At 37.6% G+C, this 22,570-nt stretch overlaps 1 protein-coding gene across 1 annotated transcript in view; it reads left to right on the top strand.

The window, feature by feature from the left end:
• LOC149156938 (isoleucine--tRNA ligase, cytoplasmic-like) overlaps positions 1–22,570 on the top strand; it is a 322,103-nt gene that overhangs the window by 56,299 nt on the left and 243,234 nt on the right. The window contains exon 5 of the mRNA XM_089438854.1: positions 17,408–17,573. Within this exon, the coding sequence (XP_089294980.1) occupies positions 17,408–17,573 (166 nt within the window). The remainder of the gene's footprint in view (positions 1–17,407; positions 17,574–22,570) is intronic.

The raw sequence follows: 22,570 nt of genomic DNA, 5'->3' as shown, positions 1-22,570 counted from the left end.
AAGATGTCCCTAGAATGATTGTTATCTTCATCAAGAGACGTGGCTCTGCCATTCAGACACTCCTTCGCATAATGGTCGAACTTAATGCAACCAAGGCATCTGCCTTTCCTTCCACCCTTAGATCCAGACTTCCCAATGAAGTGATCTTTAGGTAGGCCATCAAGAACTTCCGCTGTGCCATTCTTATAATATTCTCTGCTTCGACTTCACCTCGGTGAATTTGAAGAGGGATGAGGAATCCACTGATCCTTTTGTCTTTTCCCAACTGTCTCTGGTGATTGCTCTTCACTCTTGCTTGGGCATTGTCTTCACCTCAACTCTGATACCATGTTAATTTTAGGTATGCTCTATGCTTAGAGCAATTTATTTCAATTTTCACAGTTAGCTCCATATTTTTTCCAGATTAGTAATCACATCAGCATTAAAGTAAATTGCAGATAGAACATAAACATAAATCGCAGAAGACAAGCCAAGACAAGAGGACACAATATGTGGCGCTAGCCAGGGACAAACCCCAATGTGGGGAAACCCTTAATCAATTCTTCTTATATGTTCTTCAATAGTTCAACAGAGAGAGAGAGAGAGATATGTTCTTCTTTGTTGTTTAATAGGCTTCGTATCTTCCCTTTTTCACTCTTCTTATTCGATCTTGCTTGCTTGATGAATGTGCTTTGGAATGAGGTCGAATACTCCTATATATAGTCTTCCTTGGCAGCCCTAATAGGCCAACATGTCCTTCTAGAGAGGCCCGCTGCTCCTTGCGAAAGCCGACTTGTTTGTAGCACTTTGACAAGGTCTTGGAGGGTCTTTTGACTCTATCTTTGACTCAAATATATTTTTTACAATATGTAACATGCCCAAATGGGTCTTCAATACATGACAATGACTCAATTGACTTGCAGACTAAATAACAAGCCCTAAGAGCTCACAATGGGAGCTTTGACCTAAAAATAAATTTCCTTGAGCATGAAATCCATGCCTCAAGATCAACAATAATAAATTTATTTTTCTCATTACGTCAAATACATAAAATCATGGTTACATATGTCATTATGAAGACTGAACGTAGTTACATACTATGTCATAGGGTTCGTCGAATTTGAACCTTAAGGTTTGAAATTCGGCGAACCCAAAAAAAAATCAAATTTGTTCAGGTTCGACGGACCTGATAGTCGAACTTCAACGAACTCGAACCTGATAGTCGAACCTCAACGAATTCGAACCTGAAGGCAAGCCTAAAGATGAACCTAAAGCCCAATTTTATAATTTTTTTTAGGGTTCGAGGTTAGGTTTTGGGCAGTTTTTGTCAGTTGTTTGAAGGTTTATGAGAAAAACCATGGGCAACACATGGTTTTCCCTTGTCTCGCTTCCCACCAATTAGTTTCCTGTGGTGGACACTGGTTTGGCTTTATTTACCATGGTTGTCGATAGATTTTCACAAGCCAACTTCACTCTGAGTGTACTTGCTCTATTGTGCTCAGTGCTGCGGCTGCGTGTTGTATTCTCTCCAATTTCCTGAATTCAATTTCTAGATGCTGCTTGTCCCCACCGCCCAAAGCGTGAAGTTAATAGTGGTCGTGATTTGTGGCTCGTGGGTGCTCACTGCTACTCATATAGTTTTATTGGTTGATTTTGATTTTTTATTATTTTATGTCATATATATATATATAGTCAAACTTAATGCCGAACCTCATACAAACCTCATCGAAAATTCGAATTCTAATCGAACTTAATTGTTTCCGAACTCGAATTCGAACCTGAACCATGTGACATAGGTTACATATTTCAACACTCCCTCTTAACTAGGGAGGTATTCATAATCCATACAAGGTACTTGGACATTCTCAATTTGAAGAATTCTCATAAGAAAATTCAGATTGTTAACCCATTTGTATAGCATCATATCATCCAACATTGCCACATAGCAAGGCCTTGACTAAAAACTCTATCTCTGCACAAGATCAGAGCACAATGCTGGCGAGACCAATGATTTGTAGACACCACCATCATCGTCTCTCAAGGTACATACCCCACCCGGGTGTTCACAGAGTATGTCCTTCTAGTACTATTCTTATCTTGGATTCCCAGTCAAAGAATATCGGTCCTCTATGACTACTCTTATCTTGGATGCCCTACCACATCCTCAAAGAGTATTGGGTGCCAGATGCTTACCCAATCCTCCATTCTTTCTTCATAAGTGAAGACAATAATGATGTGCGTATCTCTCCCATTCAACTAGGGAGGATATACCCATTCCTATGAAGGAATGTATCCATTCCTGTAAAGGAATGTACCCAAGCTCCCTCTTAATCAGGGACTTGTCCAAGCTCCCTCTTATCCAAGGACTTGCCTTTGGTGGAGATCATGTGACCTTTTGCTGCTTGTAGAGCTCCTCCATTCGATGTCGTGAATTTCATTTTAACATTATGGAGCTTTCATCTTTTGGGACTTCTTTGTAGGGCATCGGCCATCTATTACTTTCCTTCTCGAACCATGTCATTCATGTCATCCTTCCTTCCATATTTGACATTTCTTCATATTGCTACCTCTCTCCTATCATGTTTTCTTTAGGATCTTTCATCCTCCACATGAGTACTAATTTTAGGTGACATCCACAACTCCCTTTTGGTAGCTTTGTATTAGCCTATCCAGATATTGTTCAAAATAAAAAATGAACATCAGAAATTACCTTTTGTGATGGCCCTTCATCATGACATCTGCTTGTTGCACCATCAACATCCTGCATAAATATTGGCACATCTCCAATGTATTCAATTGTCAAGGGTCTTCTTTCTTTCCAGACTTTCCCAAAGTCTTCATATCTTTCCCATGGAATTATCATGGCCAATTCTTCTAGGCATTGGATGTTGATTGCCTTTTCTAAGTGACCATAGCTGCATCTTCCATGATCTCTTCTTTCTTTCTTCACATATTGCTCTCCAGGAACTTCTATCCATAGTTCTTTCATCTTTGTCAACCACCTCATATTCCATATGAGAACATATTATGTTGATTTTATCTAGACAATATATGACCCATGCCTTCATGCAATTTTCCAATGAAAGAGATCCCTTTTATCATACTCATAAAGTAGAGTATCTATCCCTGTTATCTGCAACTATATGATGACATGAACTATCTTATCATATACACTCTTTCCTTCTTTTGGTCATCTAAACTTCCTTCAACAACTTCTTTTCCCTTGATTGAAAGTATTTCAACCATTTCGACATGCTGCAATCCTTTGTTATCATATGATCATTCTTTCAAACAATGAATCCCATCCAAGGTGGAATTCTCAGTGAGACACTTGCTTCTCCTAAGAGATGAACCTTCTAATGAGGATTCCAATGGAGGACCTTGATTATCCTCATCCTGCAAATTCTTCTTTTATGATGCTAATGCATCAAGAATCCTTTCTATATGCTAGATGACTTTCTTCTATCCATAAGCATCACTTATGCTTTTAATGAGGTTACCAAGAGTTACTTATGATAACTGCTATAGATTTTTACTTTGGCTGTCTTTCAAGATTCTATAATTATGTCATGAGATATTTATTTAGTTGTATGCTATAATGATGCCATCCCCTAAAAATGATGCATCCTGTCATAATGCTTTTCTTTTGGACTGCCATGGTAGAGGCCTTTTTCACCCTTCTCTTTATCTTGCTGTAAACCAGTCATCCAAAGTTAAACAATTTCCTCCTACATCATGTTGCTTAAAGGATCAGCCCATCCATCTTTACTTCTTGTACCTGCAATATTTATTGACAAGCACCCCAAGCAAAGCATATGATACCAAAACATGATGCCGAGACTTCTTTCCAGGGTTTTTCATGCAATCATGAGGTAATCCTAGGGCTTAAAGTTCAAAGTTCAAACCCTAGATAAAATTCTATTCCCTTCTTTATATCATGCAAGGGTTCATCCTTTCCCTGGATTTCTAACAAACCCTAGAATCATATTTTCAACCCTAAAACATAAAATATACCATACATACCTTATGGTTACTTACCTTTGTCGTGATGACTTGCAATTCTGGATGCCATCTTCATTGATCTGCTTTCGGGTGTGAGTTATTCTTTTCTGCACTCATCTTCATTCAAGTATGTGATTGCCACAGAACCCTTGACCTTGGATCGATGTCCTTACATCTTCACACAAAACTGACAGCTACAAGTGTAACAATATTTCTAGTGATGGCACAACTCCACCATTTGCTTGATGACTTAGACTGCTTGAGGTCTGCTTCCTTGGTTCTTTTCAAAGTGTTGGTGACTGCATCTTTTGTTGCCACAGGAACTCGGTCACCACAGGATTTGAACTTGTAAGTAGAGTAGAGTAGTGATGTCACAAGGACACATCTTGAAGATGAGATCTATGCTATCACAGAGATAGAGAGATAGATCTATGCTATCACATCTTGAAGATAGATCTATGCTATCAAACTTTTAACAAGCTTGAACTTTTGACAGAGAGCAATTATATGTACGTCTGGAGAATGATATGGTCTTCGAATTCGAATTTTACTGAGATGAATATCAAGTCTATGTATGTCCTGAAGAGGATCTGATCTTTAGGAACGAATTCTGACTGTGCTTCCTTTTAGAATTTCCTTTATCACTTTTTGCTAGGAGACTTCAGCTCTTGAATGAGGAAAACAATTGTACTTACTTTAGAGTCTTGGTTCTGTAGTTGCTACTGTAGTTTTGACTTCTCGGAATGATGAAAATAGTCCTTCTATGACGCCAAGAAGCACAATTTGTTTGTCAACAGATTTTGACCTTTTTATCAGGTCTTCATCCTCCTAGGTGAACATAACAATATGTATGTATGCCTTTATGGAATATAGTCCCGACCTTTGTTCCACCTTGTAGTGAAAAAAGATCTTGATAGTTAGACTTCTTTGCCGCTTCTATAATGGATATTTAAAGGAATTGAGCCCGGAATTTGATCAAGTCTGTTTGGAGATGTCTTTGAACATGGCCCTTGAGTAGCTCTTTTTAAGGATTCGATGTTCTCCTTGATGTCTCGTCCTTTCTTTGATTCTTCTTTTAGTGCTTCAATCCTTGAGTGTCCTTTACTAAGCTGCCTTTCCTTTCCTTGTCTTGTTACCTTAGCTCTGATACCATGTTGAGAAATTTAGGGGCAGCAAGTGTAGGTGATTTCTCTTTCTTGATAACTGTCTGTGGTGTATTTTTGCTTATTTTAATTAGCTTCTTATTTTACTTGTTTATTATCTGTGTTTTCTCCATCAAACAGCTACCAAATCATAAATAAAAATAAGACAAAGGACACAAGATATAGGCGAACAGCCAGGGCCAAAACCTCTCCAATTTGAGAGGAAAACCCGCAAGAATTCTTCTTCTTATAGAATCTTCAATTGGCGAATTCCAAGACCTAGACCCTTGACCAAGAACCCCTCCAAGACCAAGTCAACCTTGACTTCCTCACTGCAACGTCAGCCTATCTGCAACTTCTGCAACATTTCGGTCTTCTTGTTGACACGAGAGGGAGATAATGGAGAGATCTACCTTCTTTTCTCTTCGCTGGGTCTCCTGCTTCTTCCTAGTGAACTCGGTTCTCAAACAGTCCTTCTTGGCATCATTACTTAACTCTTTTGCTATCACTGCAACTCGGCTTCCTTACAGCAGATCGAAACCCTGATTTTCTTCGAATGTGTGAGGTGTAGGAGGCCCAAAACAGTCTTGGTTTTCTTTTCCTCTTTTCTTTGCTGTTCAATAGGCTTCTTATCTTCCCTTTTTCGCTTTTCTTATTCGATCTTTCTTGCTTGGTGAATGAGCCCTAATAGGCTGACACGTCCTTCTAGAGAGTTTGACTGCTCCTTGTCATTGTGGACTCAAATAATTTTCTTTACAATATGTAACATGCCCAAATGGGTCTTCAATACATGACAAAGACTCAATTGACTTGTATACTAAATAACAAGCCCTAAGAGCTCACAATGGGAGCTTTGATCTAAACATAAATTTCCTTGAGCATGAAACCCATGCCTCAAGCTCAACAATAATAAATTTATTTTTCTCATTACATCAAATACCTAAAATCATGATTACATGTCATTATGAAGACCTAACCTAGTTACATATTTAAACACTACTCTTGTTTGTATTTTGTCATTTTTCAAGATGCCCCCCTGTTCAACATAAAGGGGGATGTTGAGAATGGTGTAAGCATCACTTTCGAATATGGCTATATTTATATTGTAATCATTATTTTATGACCAATATCATGCCGTGATTATTATTCTCAGTGTTTTCCAAGGTTGGCTGTTGAGCTAGTCAACTTTCATTTATTGTTTTTCTGGGTTTGGTGCAGGATAACCTAGGTCCTAATCAATGTGGGCCCACAACCTCTATTGGGGAAAACACCATACCCTTAAGTTGTGTATATACACAACTCTTATTTGTAATTTACACATCTTGTCATCATTGTTTTATTCTTTATAAAGTGATTAACTTATGTGTGCCATAAAGTGTTGCACTCTCTTGTGCTCGAGTTATTTCTCTCTATAGCACTTTTCTTGGATTATCTCTCTCCCCGTGGTTGATCCTCTCTTGGTGCCCTCTTGCTGTCTTTTGTTCTCTTTATTGCAGAATTCAGGGTTTGCTAGTTGGTTCCATTTGAATGCTCTCTCTCTTGAATCTCAACAATAGTGGCCTTGTAAGGAGCAACTATTTACTGTTAAAATAATCTTCCTGATACTATAAACATTTGAAAATTGTGTGTACTAGAACCTCAGTGACATGAAATATATTAAATTGTTCATATATAACTCTAGACTGCATGATTACCCCAATTATACAACCATTTAGCTATAAGAGTGGCACTATAACTTATAATATTTGCTTTCTCTTAGATGATTCTGATTTCAGAATTCTCATTTTTTATGATATAAATAATGGATGCATTATGTTGAACAGTTTATATTATGTATAATGGGCTTTGGTTGCCTGAAAACTAATATCTACTTTGTATGTTGGCCCATTCAACATAAGTGAATTGGAGGAATGTATTCCTTTCAAGAGAAATGTGTGCGCAAAATTTATACAGGTTATAAAGCTAAATCTGGGCCAGATAATGTCCTCCGCGGTCTTTTTAAAATTTCAACTAATCGTTTATGAGACAATCTTTATACTCATTTAAATACAGTGATAGTCATTTAAATACAGTGATAGTCATTTAAATACAATGTCCTGACTGTTGGCTTCATATTCCAAGGTCATTTGGACTTTTTGTGATGGTTCGTATTCCACACTATAACCCTTATGGATTAGGTGTCTAAATATTCCCTCTTTAATTTGAAGGGGTGTATGTGAGTCCAAGCAGAGAGATGAGGATAGCTCCTAGTGGCTGAATGTGCTCTCTGAATCTCGTGGTTTAAGAAAGACCACAAACCAAATGGGTAGCAGACCCGAAGTCTTCTACTGAATGGTGGTTTAAGGTTGACTGCCAACTTTGGAGCTTGGCTCTAACGTTTAGTAGTGTTGGAAATGTAACTAGTGTCAGTCTTCACAGTGTAATCCAAATGTACTATTGATATATTTATCATATTCATTTATTCATCAGTATTAAATTTTAGTCAAAGCATGTTCTTCATTCTTATAGGGTCAATTGAGTCAAAAGAAAATTTATTGTGAGTCAAAAGAAATGTAATTGAATCAAGTCCCATTTGAACTTCTTGTAAGAAAAATAAATTTATTTTTGTCATGAGTCAAAGAGTCAAAATATGTTACTGCAAGACCAAGTTGGCCCTCCTTGGACATGTTGGCTTAAGAGGTATCTATTTGACCTTCCTGTACTTGTATATATACAAGTCAACTCGACCACTTTGTTGAAAATGTAACAAGTGTCGGTCTTCATAATGGAATTCAAATGTACTGTTGATGTATTTATTATATTCATTATTATTATTTTTATTTCTAGTCAAAGTATGTTCTTCATGTTTATAGGGTCAATTGAGTCAAAATAAAATTTATTATGAGTCAAAGAAGTGTAATTGAGTCAAAGGCCCATTTGGACTTCTTCTAATAAAAGGAAAATAATTTTAGTCTTGAGTTAAAAAAGTCAAATTGTCAATCACAAGACCAAGTCGGCCCTCCTAGGACAAGTCAGCCCTAGGGGTAACTATTCAACCCTCGTGGACATGTATCTATAGAAGTCAACTTGACCACTTTGGAGATCAATCACTCACTCATCAGACACATCGATTTCTGTGCAAGAATACAAAGAAAATCAACCAAAGTTAGAGGAGAGAGAGCGAAGTTAAAGAAGAGAGAAGACGAGTTGCTTTTTCCCTAATTCTGTCCACAAGTGCGAAGTTCCTATGGTTTTTCAGCAGCTGCTACAGGGCCGAAATTAAACCTTCATTACAGGACTGAGATTTTTTGGAGTTTGACCGAAATTTGATAGATTTGACCAACGTTGACTTTGTTGATTTTGACCTTGTTGGTGGAGGCTTGGAGGGTTGACTTGGGTTCATTGTGGCAACATTGGTCTTGGTGTTGGGTCTTGGATATCTCACTTTGATATGATTCTATAAGAAGATTTTTTTGTGTTTTCCCCCTTGTGGGGTTTTGCCCTGGCTTGAAGCCTAAGTTCTTGTGTTCTTTATGTTTTGGTAATTACTTGATGAAGAGAATATAAATTTAATAAGAAGCTACAAACATTCACAAGTAACTATCAAGTAAGAGAAATCAATCATTATCTATTAACATCTTTGTTTGAGGAGGCAATTATCCATCCATCACATCACATTGATTTCTGTGCAAGAACAAGAAGAAAAATCAGCAAAAGTCAAAGGAGAGCAAAGACAGTCAAATGAGAGAGAAGACAAGCTGATTTTGCCCTAATTTTGTTCACACGTACAAATTTTCTTGAGGTACTGCAGGCCTGAAATTTCAGGGGCCAAAATTTTAGGAGTTGACCAAATTTCAGAGATTTGACCAGTGTTGACTTTTGTGGACTTTGACTTGTAGGAGGGCTGATTTGGGGTTCTTTATTACAGTGTTGGTCTTGGTCTTGGTCTTGGGTCTTGGATGTCTCATTTTGACCTGATTCTATAAGAAAAGGATTTTGGGTTTTTGCCCTTGTGGGGTTTTTGCCTTGGCTTGGAGCCTAATTTCTTGTGTTCCTTTGTTTCTTTGTGATATTCATGTTTTTTTTTTTTGTAATTGCTTGAAGAAGAAGATAAGAAGAAGATAATATAAATAATAAGAAGCCGACAAATACTCACGAGTAATTATCAAGATAGAGAAATCATCCTTAATTCTATTACACTTGATTTGTCAACATGGTATCAGAGTTAAGGTGAAAGGAAGGTAGTTTGAAGATCACATCTTGTTGGCATATCACAATAATTATCTCCCTCCAAAGACACACTCGAAACAATGATATTTGAAGACATCCTTGCAGTAGTCATATCTCTCTCTATCAAAGCAAAGAAAGAAGGTCATCAACACTCATGAACATTCTTGAAGACATTCGTATAACATATTATTTGACAAGTGAGTACTCTTCTATACAACCAGATGACATTCATTTGAATAGAAGGCCGAAGCTTATTATCTAAAGTATGCGAAGGTCTATAATTGACTATTTCCCCAAGTTCTATTACTCTGGAAACTCTGAAATTAAGGCTCTTACAGGAGGAATGTATTGTCATCCGAAATTCATCTCAAAGCCGATGGTATCAAGGTTATTTTTCTATGGTTTGAGAATAATTAGGTCGAGCCCTAGGCCAACAAGAGAAGACCGAGACCTCTGTTGTAAAAATCAGAAGCAAAGTAAAAATTCTTTTAGAACTTGTGACATTACTATGGACCTGAGATTCAATAGTAAAAATATGATCCAAAGTTCTCAATGTAAAAATGTCTATTCATCCACCATTTGGAAAGTAATTTGGGTCTCCTTCTGTAGAAGACAATTCGAACAAGAAGTCTGAAACAATATGCAAGCAAGATGAGGCACCTTCTTTTGTGGAAAACGAGCAAGTTAAGACGCTTATTTCTGTGTTAAATATGCAAGTCTCTTTATTGATGTGAGTTATTGTGATGATGTTTCTGTGACATATCTCTCAATGATAAAGCAAGCTTCCTATGATACCTATATCTCTGTGCTACCCAAGTTCACTATAACAACATATCTTTGCAATATCTAAGGTTTATTATGTACACTACATATCAAAGGCATATACATCCATTTCTGAAGCAATTGACAATTTGTTGAGGCAAGCAACAAGCATGAAGAACAATATGAATAATTTTAGAAGTATATAAGCCTTATAAGGAAGTCTATTATCTTTGCAATGATGCAAGCCACAGGAGGGACATTACAAGGAGACTAATATTCTAGAATGCGAGCTATAGAAACAAGCATCCATGATGACACCAAACAACAAACACTATACATGCCATCCGAGCTTTCTACAACATTATGGTTCACAAAATTCTATGTGACATCACTTCCCTAAGGCACCCGAAATGATGAAGAATGCGAACTTTGAGGCAATGCATATAAGGACCAGAGGAATGTTGTGATATGCCTATATATCTTGATAGAGAACATAACTATGCCATTTTTGGTTTGGCTGATTAAAAGGAAGAGACCTAAATTATAGGATAATATTTTGAGAACTCTATGGAACAATGCAGATTCCATGACATCATATTAGGCATTGTGTGATATATGTAGTCTTGAGGTACATAGTTTTATGGCTATACACGAGGATTGAAAGAATGTGATAGAGTTTTCTATATCAATAAACAAAGTTTAAGTGGGAAGGACAATAGTTTAAAACATACAAAGGTTTAGAGCCCATTAAAGACAAACCTATGACATCTTGAATGCTGAGATTGGAAAAATTATGATTAGATATCTAAGGATTTATGAAGCAGCCATAATTTCCTTCCTATACATAAAAGGACTAATCACATCAATGAAGCCGACCTGTATATGAAGTTTGAAAAGAAACCAAAACAAAGCAAGCAGCCCAAAGAAAATATGTAGTTTGTATCCTAGTACAATGATTGAAGGATTGAGGCACCTTTTTTGGAGTTAGTTGGTACATGACAGTTGAAGGGAAATCAAAGGATTAGACCTCTGCAAGGATAAGGTTAGATCGAAAAAGGTACGTATAAACCTTGTTCATTTATATAATATTGTAATCTAATGATCTCCCGTAAGATAGGAATACATCATAAAAGGGTTTGTGTAGAAATCATTGACATATTAGCATTTGAAGTATCTCTTTGCATATGTAGACTAGGTTTTATGATCAAGGAATGAAATCTCATGTATAAAAAGCATGTAAATAACATCTCTAGGGTTTTGTAACTAACTCAATAGCATGCTTGTAGAATTTGCATTTCCTAAAATGGCAGACCTTGAAGACTTTGAAGAAACTAGGGTTTGTAAACCCTAGCAAAAGTTTGAGTTAGAAAACCCTAGGAACAAAAAACCCTAACTAATCATTTCTGTTGTAAAAAGAAAACTTAACTCTTGAGAATGACAGGAATATTAACATGCTGATGTAAGAGCAAGTCCTAGATTAAGAGAGAGCTGACCCTCTTCAAAAGATAACTACTCTACATCTCCTTGATTATCTCTATTGCTATTATCTTTATACCTTGTCTTTTGTTCTTTCATAGTCTTCTAATAAAGGTTGCAGGTCAAGACAAGATCTGTCTAAGCTTGATTAGCAGATGGAAGAATTCGAAGAATGTGGTAAAGCATGAAGATTAAAAAGGAGGAAGCACTTTGAAATATGCAACAAAGAAATCGAGTAAATGGCAGCATATAAGGGAAGAAGTTCACCTACCTCAGCTGAAAAGAGGGAGCTCAGATTGGTTTAGGAACACATTGGTTGGGTTGACAGTACTGATGTTAATATTACTGATGATTGGAAGTTGATATGAGGAAGAACATGAAGCTGAACTCTGTTGCAATGTGAAGGAAGAAGATGTGAAGGCTTATAAAGAAGTTCAACTTCGTAAGGCGTTTGATGAACTATTTGATGACACGTTGAATTCAATATGAAAATTCCTTGAAAACCAGGAAGCTTCAGGCTCGTTATGTTGTGATGCAGATAAAAGCTAAGAAGCTACAATAGATCTCCACAGTAGAACAGGTAGCTAATGCATTGATGAGTATTTTTGAGACAAGCTTAGCCTTGTGGTTATTTCTCCCTGTATGAGAGGGAGTGAGGGTGGACATTGGGTTCTCCATGTGTCATGTACTAGGCTAGGACTAACAACCGTAAGCCTTAGTAAAGACACTGGTAAGGAGAATGGTGGATTGGATAAGCATCTGAAACCAATATTCTTTGAGGATTTCTACTTTGTACATTAATCCAAGATAAGAATAGCCCCCAAGGACCGATATTTTCCGGTATGGAAATAGTCCTGTGAGGAATTGCCTAGTGAACATCTGGATGGGTTATGTGCCTCGAGTGGGGGTGGTGTCCAAATTTATGCCTCCCAACATTTTGCTTTGATCTAGTGGAGAGATAGAGCTTGTTAGTCGAGGCCTTGATATTTTGACAACGCTGATTATGATGATGCAAATCATCATTAATGCTTATCAATCCGAAATCCTTTCTTATGAGAATATCTCAACTTGAGACTCGACAATATCTTGTTGTGTCATTATGAATACCTCCCTAGTTAAGAGGGAGTGTTGGAAATGTAACTAGTGTCGGTCTTCATAATGTAATTCAAATGTACTATTGATATATTTATTATATTCATTTATTCATCATTATTTTATTTTAGTCAAAGCATGTTCTTCATGCTTATAGGGTCAATTGAGTCAAAAGAGAATTTATTGTGAGTCAAAAGAAATGTAATTGAGTCAAGTTCCATTTGGACTTCTTGTAAGAAAAGGAAATTTATTTTTTGTCATGAGTCAAAGAGTCAAAAATGTCACCACAAGACCAAGTCGGCTCTCCTTGGACAAGTCGGCCTAAGGGGTATCTGTTCGACTCTCCTAGACATGTATATATACAAGTCAACTCGACCACTTGAGGAGCCAATCATCCATCCTCCACATCACATCGATTTCTGTGCAAGAGCAAGAAGAAGAATCAGTGAAAGTCAAAGGAGAAATAAGACGAGCTGTTTTTGCCCTAATTCTGTTCACACGCGAGAATTTTTCTGAGGCACTGCAGGCCCGAAATTACAGGGGTCGAAATTTCAGGAGTTGACCAGATTTTAGAGATTTGACCAGCGTTGACTTTTGTTGATTTGATTTGTTGGAGGTGACTTGGAGGAGGGCTGATTTCGGTTCTTCTTGACAGTCTTGGTCTTGGATATCTCATTTTGATCTGCTTCTATAAGAGGAGGATTTTGGGTTTTACCCCTTGTGGGGTTTCGCCCTGGCTTGGAGCCTATTTTCTTGTGTTTCTTTGTTTCTTTGTGATCTTCATGTTTTGTATTTTTGGTAATTGCTTGACGAAGAAAAAAATATAAGTAATAAAAAGCCAACAAATATTCACAAGCAATTACATAGAAATCATCCTTAATCCTACTCCACTTGATTTCTCAACAAGTAGTTCTTGGAACATTTCCAAATTTGGCTAGAAGTTGATGTCTTATGCTGATTGGAAGTGCTCACAAATGGCGATTTGAAGATGACTGCAAACTGTTGGAACTTGGCTCTAAGGCTCAGTAGTTCTTGGGACATTTTCCCGATTTAGCTGGAAGTTGATGTCTTCAGCTAACTGGAAGTGCTATGACGATTTGAAGATGACAGAAAATTAATGTTGGTTTGAAGATGACTGTAAACTGTTGGAACTTGGCTTTAAGGTTCTGCAGTTCTTAGAACATTTCCTCATTTAGTTGGAAGTTGATGTCTTCTGTTAACTAGAACTGTTCGTAAATGGTGATTTCAACATGGCTGCAGTCTGATGTTGGTTTGAAGATGACCGCAAATTGAATCATGCTCAGTCTCAAGGTTCTAGTTCTGGCAATGGCTCATGCTTGCTTGTACATGCTCGATTGATAAGGTTTCAAAACTAGAAGACTCACTGTCAATCATTGGTATTATTCTCTCATCAGATACAAGGTGAAAGGGTGAAAATCTTTCCATAATGTTCACATGGATGAAGACCAAGAACTATGTTCCTCCATGTGGCCAAGTGGGTGTCAGCTGCTACTGAAAATGCACCCTTTTACAAAGTAATTTAACTAGAAAACTTGCAAGAATCACCATTTGTAAGTTACCATTATTCTGATTCGGGAGTTGAATGGCTAAAAATTGCACTGCATCTAATACTGAAGGAAATACCACTTGAAACCCCAAAAGATAAAAATACTCCGACAAAGCAAATATTCCATTGTTGATGAGTGACCAAAATGGTCTATTGCTGAACCATTCTTTGGTACAATACCATACTTGTCTTTTACTTGTAACCATCCATCCTATAAATTTGAATTTGAAGCTCCCTCTAATCCATTACCTCTTAGAAATTTGCAATTCTTTCTTTGACCTTACTGGATACTTCTGTTGTAGCATATCTGAGAAAGCCAAACTTTTTGTGGGATCTGTGTACCCAGAACAGTTACAGAGGATGATATATATCCTCTGTTTGGTGAACATGCAAATGCGCTTGAAATCACATTGATCAAAGATAAAAGAACATGCCACAAAGTCTGCAACTATTGAGCTAGAATACAGAACAAGAAGAGCTTTGCATAATCAACGCACATTACCAGGGGTATAGGTCCAATACTACAGGTTAATATGTTGATGGAGAACATGTATGCCTTGTTGAGTGTAAATCGTTTGTTTCCTCCACCACTTGCAACCACAGCAAAAGATGAACAAGTACAGGCAGACAGCGAAATAGATTGTAACTGCAGATGAAAGAGGAAGATTGTAACTGCAGATGACCTGGGTTTGATTCCCTGCAGTGGCTTTTAGTTTAATTTATGGGAACTAAATTGTAATTGAAGATAGGGTGGGCAACACATCTATGAAGGATCACATTGATCACTGGTTACGGCACGTGAAGCTTCGTCTGTATCAAAGACAGTCGATGGAAATAAAAAAAGAAGTTTATGTGGGGCAGAGGCCCACATACATTCATCCTGTCACCCTCAGCTACTATTCCAAAAGCAAATATAGAGGAACACACAACAGAAAGTACCCAAACAGGGAATGGCAGTCAGGGCTATTTCTGTTGTTACAATTTATACTCTACAGTGCACACAAGCCCATAAATGAAAGGAAAAAGAAGACACAAGGGAAGAAATCTTTGTTGGAGTGGCCCACTTTGGCTACAGTCACAGTGCCTACAGGTGCAACGAGAAGGGAGATGTGAGGAACCAAGTGAGTTTGCTGAGGGCTTGGGAGTGGCTCATTGCAAAGTTTTCCCAATTGGCTCAGAAAAAGCTGAAGAGAACTTCTGCGACTTGAAGGAGAATGGCAAATAATGCCAGAGAAACAGAGATAGGACTAGGACTGCTGGTGGCAGGAGGAGCAGCGCTCAACATGGAATCAATAGAGTGGCAGAGGACAAAGAGTAACAGAGGGTGTTATACAGATGATGCCAGCCAGAGCGCAGGACTGTTGGGCAGAGGGGCCAGGGGTTGTTTCTCTGAGTGGAAATATAGTTAACCTCACTCTGATAGCACTGTTAGAGTGTGCAAGCCAGAGTGAAGGATAAACGTGGAATGATTTTATTGTTTTGGATTGATAGAAATGTATTCTGGTAAATGGTAGGTTATCTTTTGGCATTTACATGAGGTCTTATCTGAAATTTTAAATGAAAACAACAAAGATTTATTATGTGGGATTTTAGGTCTTTTACTGATTTCAGCCTTCTTAATATTACTATTAATTTAGTTGTTGTTAGATTTCATTCTTCTGTGGTAATCTTTTGTAGAAGTAGAATTCGGATTATCCACAGTAATATTTGAATTTTGTCAAAGTTTTGAATCCCAAAGAGGAACCATCATCAGGACAATGCTTGATGAAAGAAAAGTTAATTTGGAGGTAGGAGGAATAAATAATAAAATGTAAAAATAAATAAAAACAAAATGTATAATATAAATGGTTGACTTCAAAAGTACTTTAATATTAATATTAATACTATTGATATAAGTGTTTGATTAAAAACTAGAAAAAACTAAATGGATAATACTATTATCATTAAATTATTGAATTAGTTACTAATAATATAACTAATAACATTAATTCTATTTATGTAATCTATATTAATTATGATAATAATTTAATGAATATTAAATATTATTATTAATACTATTGATATAAATTGTTACTAACAGGTGTTTGATTAAAACTAGAATAACCTAAAATGATAATATTAATATCATTAAATTAAATTAGTTACTAATAATATTAACTATAATAATATTAATTTGTATTAAAATAACTAATAATATGAATTATATTAATGTAACCTGTATAAATTATATAATTTAATGAATATTAAAATAATCCAATGAATGTTTGAGGAATGTTAAGAACATAATGATAAATTAAGGAACCTACCATTCTAAAATATTAAAATAAAAATTAAAATGAATGCCATTATTAGTATTAATTATTATTATATGCAAGGGCTGAAGTGCGAGATCTTTCATTTAGTTGTTTTTTTCCCAAACCTTTTTGCCTGGCATATCTGGATCCAATCTATTGATTGAGATCATAGAGATGATCAATCTTATGGAGCTATTTGGTGCTGAATTTTGTGAGGACTTGTGGTTTTGCATACATTCTTTGTCGTTTAGGAGGCTGCAGGATATTGTTTGCAAAAACAGGGTTAATAGGAAAGCTCATTTTTGAGCTTGAATATATGTAAATTCTGATTATAGAGGTTGGCCTATTCAACAAGCATACTTTCTTTGGAGTCTCATGTTTAAAAATTTTTGTTCACATTTATTTCAGAATATCTCATTCTTCAAATTGAAGACCACTAGTTGGATTGTTTTAGTTTTCTCTGTCTTAGTGCCTTCAAATTTCTTCTTTATGCTGAAGCTTCTTGAGAATGGATAAAAATACTTCACATTTTATCTTGCAAATTTCGTATTTGGAATGAATCTTATTGAACTTCAGCATACTCAAATGGAATTGTCATCCTTGGTTTGATCTTCTTCGAAGATGTTTCTGGTGCATACAGTTTGGAGTCTGGACACTGTAAATTAGAATTGTAGTCTTATTCGAAGATGTTTTTTGGTGCATACAGTTTGGACACTGTAAGTTAGAATTGTAGATTGATATTCAACAGTTTAATGTTAGCTACGCTGCATTACCTATGGTCAACTAATATGATGTCTTTGGTAGTAGCAATAGGTGAGATGATATGTTGTGTGGAATTCTGTTAAGGTGAAAGATGTTACCAATATACTGAAACTATATTGCAGGTACCAGCCATTATTTGACTACTTCTTGGAGCTCTCAGATGTTGCTTTCATAGTTGTAGCTGATAATTATGTAACAGATGATAGTGGTACTGGTGTTGTGCACTGTGCTCCTGCCTTTGGAGAAGATGATTATCGTGTTTGCTCAGATGCCAATATTGTGAAGAAGGTTTTGTTCTTATGGCTTTTATCTCAAAATTTCTTGTTTTACTTGATATATTATTTTACATATATGAAATTGAATTCTTCAGCATATGTTTGGGGCTTGAATGAATATGTTTTCCTAAAATTAGTGGTAGTGGTTGTTTGGTTAGCATTTTTTGTGTTGGTTGTTAACATTTATAACTGCAAATATTGGGTTTCAGCACCAAAACTGTCATTCCTGGTAGCTGTTTGGGATTTCTGTGGCTTTGGGGATGTTTATCTTGTCAGTTGAACTAAACTTCTATTTTATTTGGGAAGGAAAACTCATGTTGGTTATACCATTTATGCAAAGGATTGTTGCAATGGTGCAGTTTCACTGTTTCAACTACGAATCTCATCATTGTCTTTATCCCAGCCTTCAATGTTAGGGGAGCTGCTGGTTGTCACTGAACCCAGCACATATTTGTCAGTTATTTAGTGTGCTAGGGCTTCTGTCCTGGTCCTAGGTTGTTTTACCCTTTCTGGTTACTATTGCTCCTTTGAATCTCTTGTACAATTTACACTTGCTACTCTTTGTTGGAGATGCATTAAGTACTCCTGATGCATGCTCTGATTATTGTAGTATTTTCCATCTCATCAGCCATTTTTAGACATGGTGGGAAACAATATATAGACAAATTAATTTATAGAGCGTGGTTCTAAAAATATACAGAAGAAACTAGGTAGCTGTAACTCACCTAAAATAGAACTGCTATCCTCCAACTTGATCGGAATCTTATCCCCACTCCCTGTCCCATCCCGGAATGTTGGTGTAGTACAGTTTGGAAAAAACATTCAGCAGGAAAAGGTTCCTTAAGGTGTTGTGCACTTTGAGTGAAAACAGTAGAGCAAATACAATTGGGAATGAGGGTGGTGGTTCAAACATGTAGGGAGGTGGTATGGGCATTTAAGGAATTGGCATGGATGTTCACTTAACAGTGTTGAGTTTTGTAGCTTGGGAGGTACTCCAAACCCTAGGCTTGAGGGTTGTGGAGGAGTTGGCACACAAAATTCCTTTGTGGGCTTGAAACCCAAGCTTGGGGTTTTGTACCCATCGATGTTGGGACCAAAACCATGGAGATATTTCTACATGTGATGGATGGAGATGATAGAGGATGCTGAGACGAACTTGACACAACAAAAATTATCCAAATCCGAGGTGTAGAAGTCAAGATATGAATTTTTGAAGTTAAGTGTGGGCAAATTGTCTAGACAAGTCAAGTCAGCCTTGACATGAGGTGACCCAAGAATGGGCTAAACGTTGCCACATGAGACATGTATAAATAAGAGGTAAGGGAGACGTCATTTGACACATCCTAAGAGTATCCGCATCAAAGAGAGAGCTCTGATTTGGAAAGTGAGTGTGGGCAACGTGAATGCAAGCAGCACGTGTGCGGGCAACACGAGTACGAGCAACACAAGTGTAGGCTGTTGAAGAATGTAATTAGTGTCGGTCTTCATGATTATATTTGAAGTGTATTTGTCAAAAGAAAGAATTTTTTATTATCATTAAATAAATTAGCTTATTAAAGCTTGGGTTTCATGTTTGGGTCAATTGTTTTTAGGTCGTAGTCTCCATGGAAGACTTCTAGGGTTTATGTTAAGTGTCTTTATCCATTTCACAATGTTAAGAACCCTTCTTGGGAATTATTTGTTAAGAAAGAAAATTATTTTAATGTAAATTAAGTCAGTTAGGCCTCATCCACCAAGTCGGCCTCAAGGAAGGACGAGTTGGCCTCCTTAGAAGAATTCGATCACCTAAGATGACTATATATAAGCAACAACTCGACTCATTTGGAGGACATCTCACTCAAATTCGAATTGCAGTAGCTGGGATGCAGAAAAAGTGCGAAGTTCAAGAAGGAAGTTGGAATTGAAGTTTTTGGGTCTCTCTCTCTCATGTGTAATGAAGTTCTAAAGCTGCATCAAGGTCAAAGCTGTGACGCTGCTGCATCAAGATCGAAGCTGTGAAGTTGCTGCATCAAGATCGAAGTTGTGAAGCTGTTGCATCAAGGTCGAAGTTGAGAAGCTGCTTGAGGGGCCAAAATTCTACAGTTGCTACGGAAGCCGAATTTCTGATATTGCTGGTGAAGCTGGGTTAAAATTTCTGGGTTGATGCTGGGTTGAAGCCACTGGACAAGAAGAGACTATAAAAAGGTTGTTATATCTCATTGAAAGGCTGACTTGGTGGAGGAGGAAGGTTTGTTGGTTAAGATCATAGTTGCAGGGGAGCGCCCCCCCCTCGAACCCGCTCCCGAATCGTGCTCCGGAGTGCCTTGGGAGCGCGCTCCCTAAAAAAAATTTGCGCTCCCTGCCTTGTTCGGGAGCATTTAAGGGAGCGATTGCTCCGTCGCTCCCGGAGCGATTTTTAACGCCCGGGAGTGATTGGGGAGCGATCGCTCCCGGGCATTAAAAATCGCTCCGGGAGCTATTCGACGGAAAAAATTTCCGCGGACGCCAAAAAAATCGCATTTTAAATTTTTTTTTTTTTGGTTTTAAAAGGCCAATGGGCCTAAAAAAATTTCATTGTTACTTCATTGAGCAAGAGTTTGGAGCAAGAGCAAGAGCAAAGGAGCGAGGAGCAAGTGCTGAGGAGCGAGGAGCAAGTGCCGAGGAGCGAGGAGCAAGCCTGCAGAGGTAAGTAGCTTAGTAATTTAGTTAGTTTAGTTAGTTAGGTAGTAATTTAGTTAGTTTAATTTAGTTTATTGAGTTTAAAAATCATGAATTTAAATTAAATTAATAAATTAAATTAATTAATCCCAATAAATTAAATTAATTTGCAGATTCTTGAATCAAAACCCTACAAACATCAAACACCATGGACCTGGCTATATTTCTGGGCATTTTCCTCTTCCTGGTCCCTTTTATGGTTATTATGGTGTTGGAGAGTAGGAAACGGAGGGGCCAAACTGAAGAGGGGGATGAAGAAGCTGGAGAAAGTCAAATTGGTGAAAACCCTAGTGCGGAGGGGCTGGAGGAGGGTGAACATGACCCTCAAAAAACTAAACAAGACCAAACTCCATTGTGGAAATATGTTAACAGGGCTGAAACAGGGAGAGGGGGTGGAACCACTAAATTTCATTGCCCCCATTGCAAAACTGATTACACAGGTTCATACACTCGTGCTAGAAGACACCTCTGCGGGAAAAGGCCATGGGATGGAGACAAACAAATAGGAATCAAAACTTGTACAGCGGTGTCAGTAGCGGATAGAGCCAAATACATAAGGGAAGAGGAGGAAGCCCAATACAAATCAAAAAAATCAAGGGGTTTCTTTGAACCAAGCTCACAATCACAAAGAACTCCTTCAGCATCCTCCCAAGGCAGTGGATATGGAGGCACAGGGTCATCATCTTTAAGGCGTAGAACCATATCAGATTTCCTTGATGAGGGGTGTAGGAATGATGTGGATTCAAAGGTTTACAGGTTTCTCTATGCATGTGGGATACCATTCAATGTTCTTCGCTCACCTTATTGGCACGAAATGGTTTCTGCCATAAATGATGCCCCTAAAGGATACAAGAGCCCTGGGTATGACAAGGCAAGAACCGTTGGCCTTGATCATGAAAAAGCAAAACTATCACATTCTTTGAATAGAATGACAAGTTCTTGGACTGACCATGGGGTGTCCATTGTATCTGATGGATGGACAAATGTAAAAGGCAAGCCATTGATAAGTGTTTTTGCTTTGTCTGTTAGTGGTCCCATCTTTCTAGCTGCACATGATTACTCAGACAAGTTCAAGACCGCCATCAACATTGCAGAAGTATTACTTGAAACAATTGAGCGTATTGGCCCATACAATGTCATCCAAGTCATCACTGATAATGCTCCTAATTGTAAGGCAGCGGGAGCAATTATTGAGGATAAATACCCCAACATATTTTGGTCTGGATGTTTGGTTCACACATTGAACCTTCTGTTGCATGATATTGTCAAAAACAAAAATGAACAATACCAATGGATTGTTGATTTGTACAAGAAAGGCAAACAAATGATAAAATTTATTACAAATCATAGCAATACCCATGGCCTTTTCCGCAGTCACCCGAGATTGGAGTTGTTGAAGATTGTGAAGACCAGATTTGGTAGCTATTACCTCACCTTCAGGTGCCTTTTGAAGGTAAGAGAGGCATTAGCTAACATGGTATCAAGTCCACATTAGCAGGTATTAAAGGAAAGGGCTACAAATGTAGCTGACATGGCAGGTTTTGAAATGGTGGAGGAGGCCGCTCTTGATGGGCAGTTTTGGACAAGTGTGAGGCAGGTATTGGATTTCACCAAGCCAATTTATCACATGATTCGGTTTGCAGATACAGACAAACCAGTGATTGGCGAGGTGTATGAGCAAATGGATGCCATGTTGGGGGAAATAAAAGACATTGTTCATAATAGAGATCCCAACTTGTACAAACTGATTCATGATTGTGTGTGTGAATGGTGGAATAGGCTTAATCTTCCACTACATTGCTTGGCGTATATCCTTACGCCAAAATACTACTCTACATCTTGGTTGGGCCAACCTGTAGCAGGGGGTGGGGTTAGGACCAAACCCCATTTAGATCCAGAGGTAACTAAAGGATATTTGGAAGCATTAGAAAAGTTGGCACCTGATAGGGAGGAATGTGCCGCTGTGCGCTTTGAAATAGGCAGATACTTCAGTGGCACTGGTTTGTATGGTAACTTCCATGCAATGGACGACAGAGATAGATTTGATACTCTCACATGGTGGGAAACATATGGCGGGCATGGACTTTTGCCAAAATTGGCAAAAAAGTTCTTTCACAGGTTGTAAATACTTCTTCTGCAGAGAGGTGTTAGAGCACCTACAGCTACATACATAATGTGAAAAGAAACAGACTCAATGAAAACCGAGCAGAAAGCTTGGTTTATGTGCACTACAACTTGAGGTTGTTGAGTCATTACTGTGATCGGGCTTATGAGGATCCCACATATAAAATTTGGGACAATCACCTAGAGGAT

This window comes from Pinus tabuliformis, chromosome 9 (genome assembly GCF_031772625.1).
Source record: "Pinus tabuliformis cultivar Carrire ecotype Pingquan chromosome 9, CPIR1, whole genome shotgun sequence".
Taxonomy (NCBI): domain Eukaryota; kingdom Viridiplantae; phylum Streptophyta; class Pinopsida; order Pinales; family Pinaceae; genus Pinus; species Pinus tabuliformis.
This window is presented reverse-complemented; position numbering and strand designations above follow the sequence as displayed.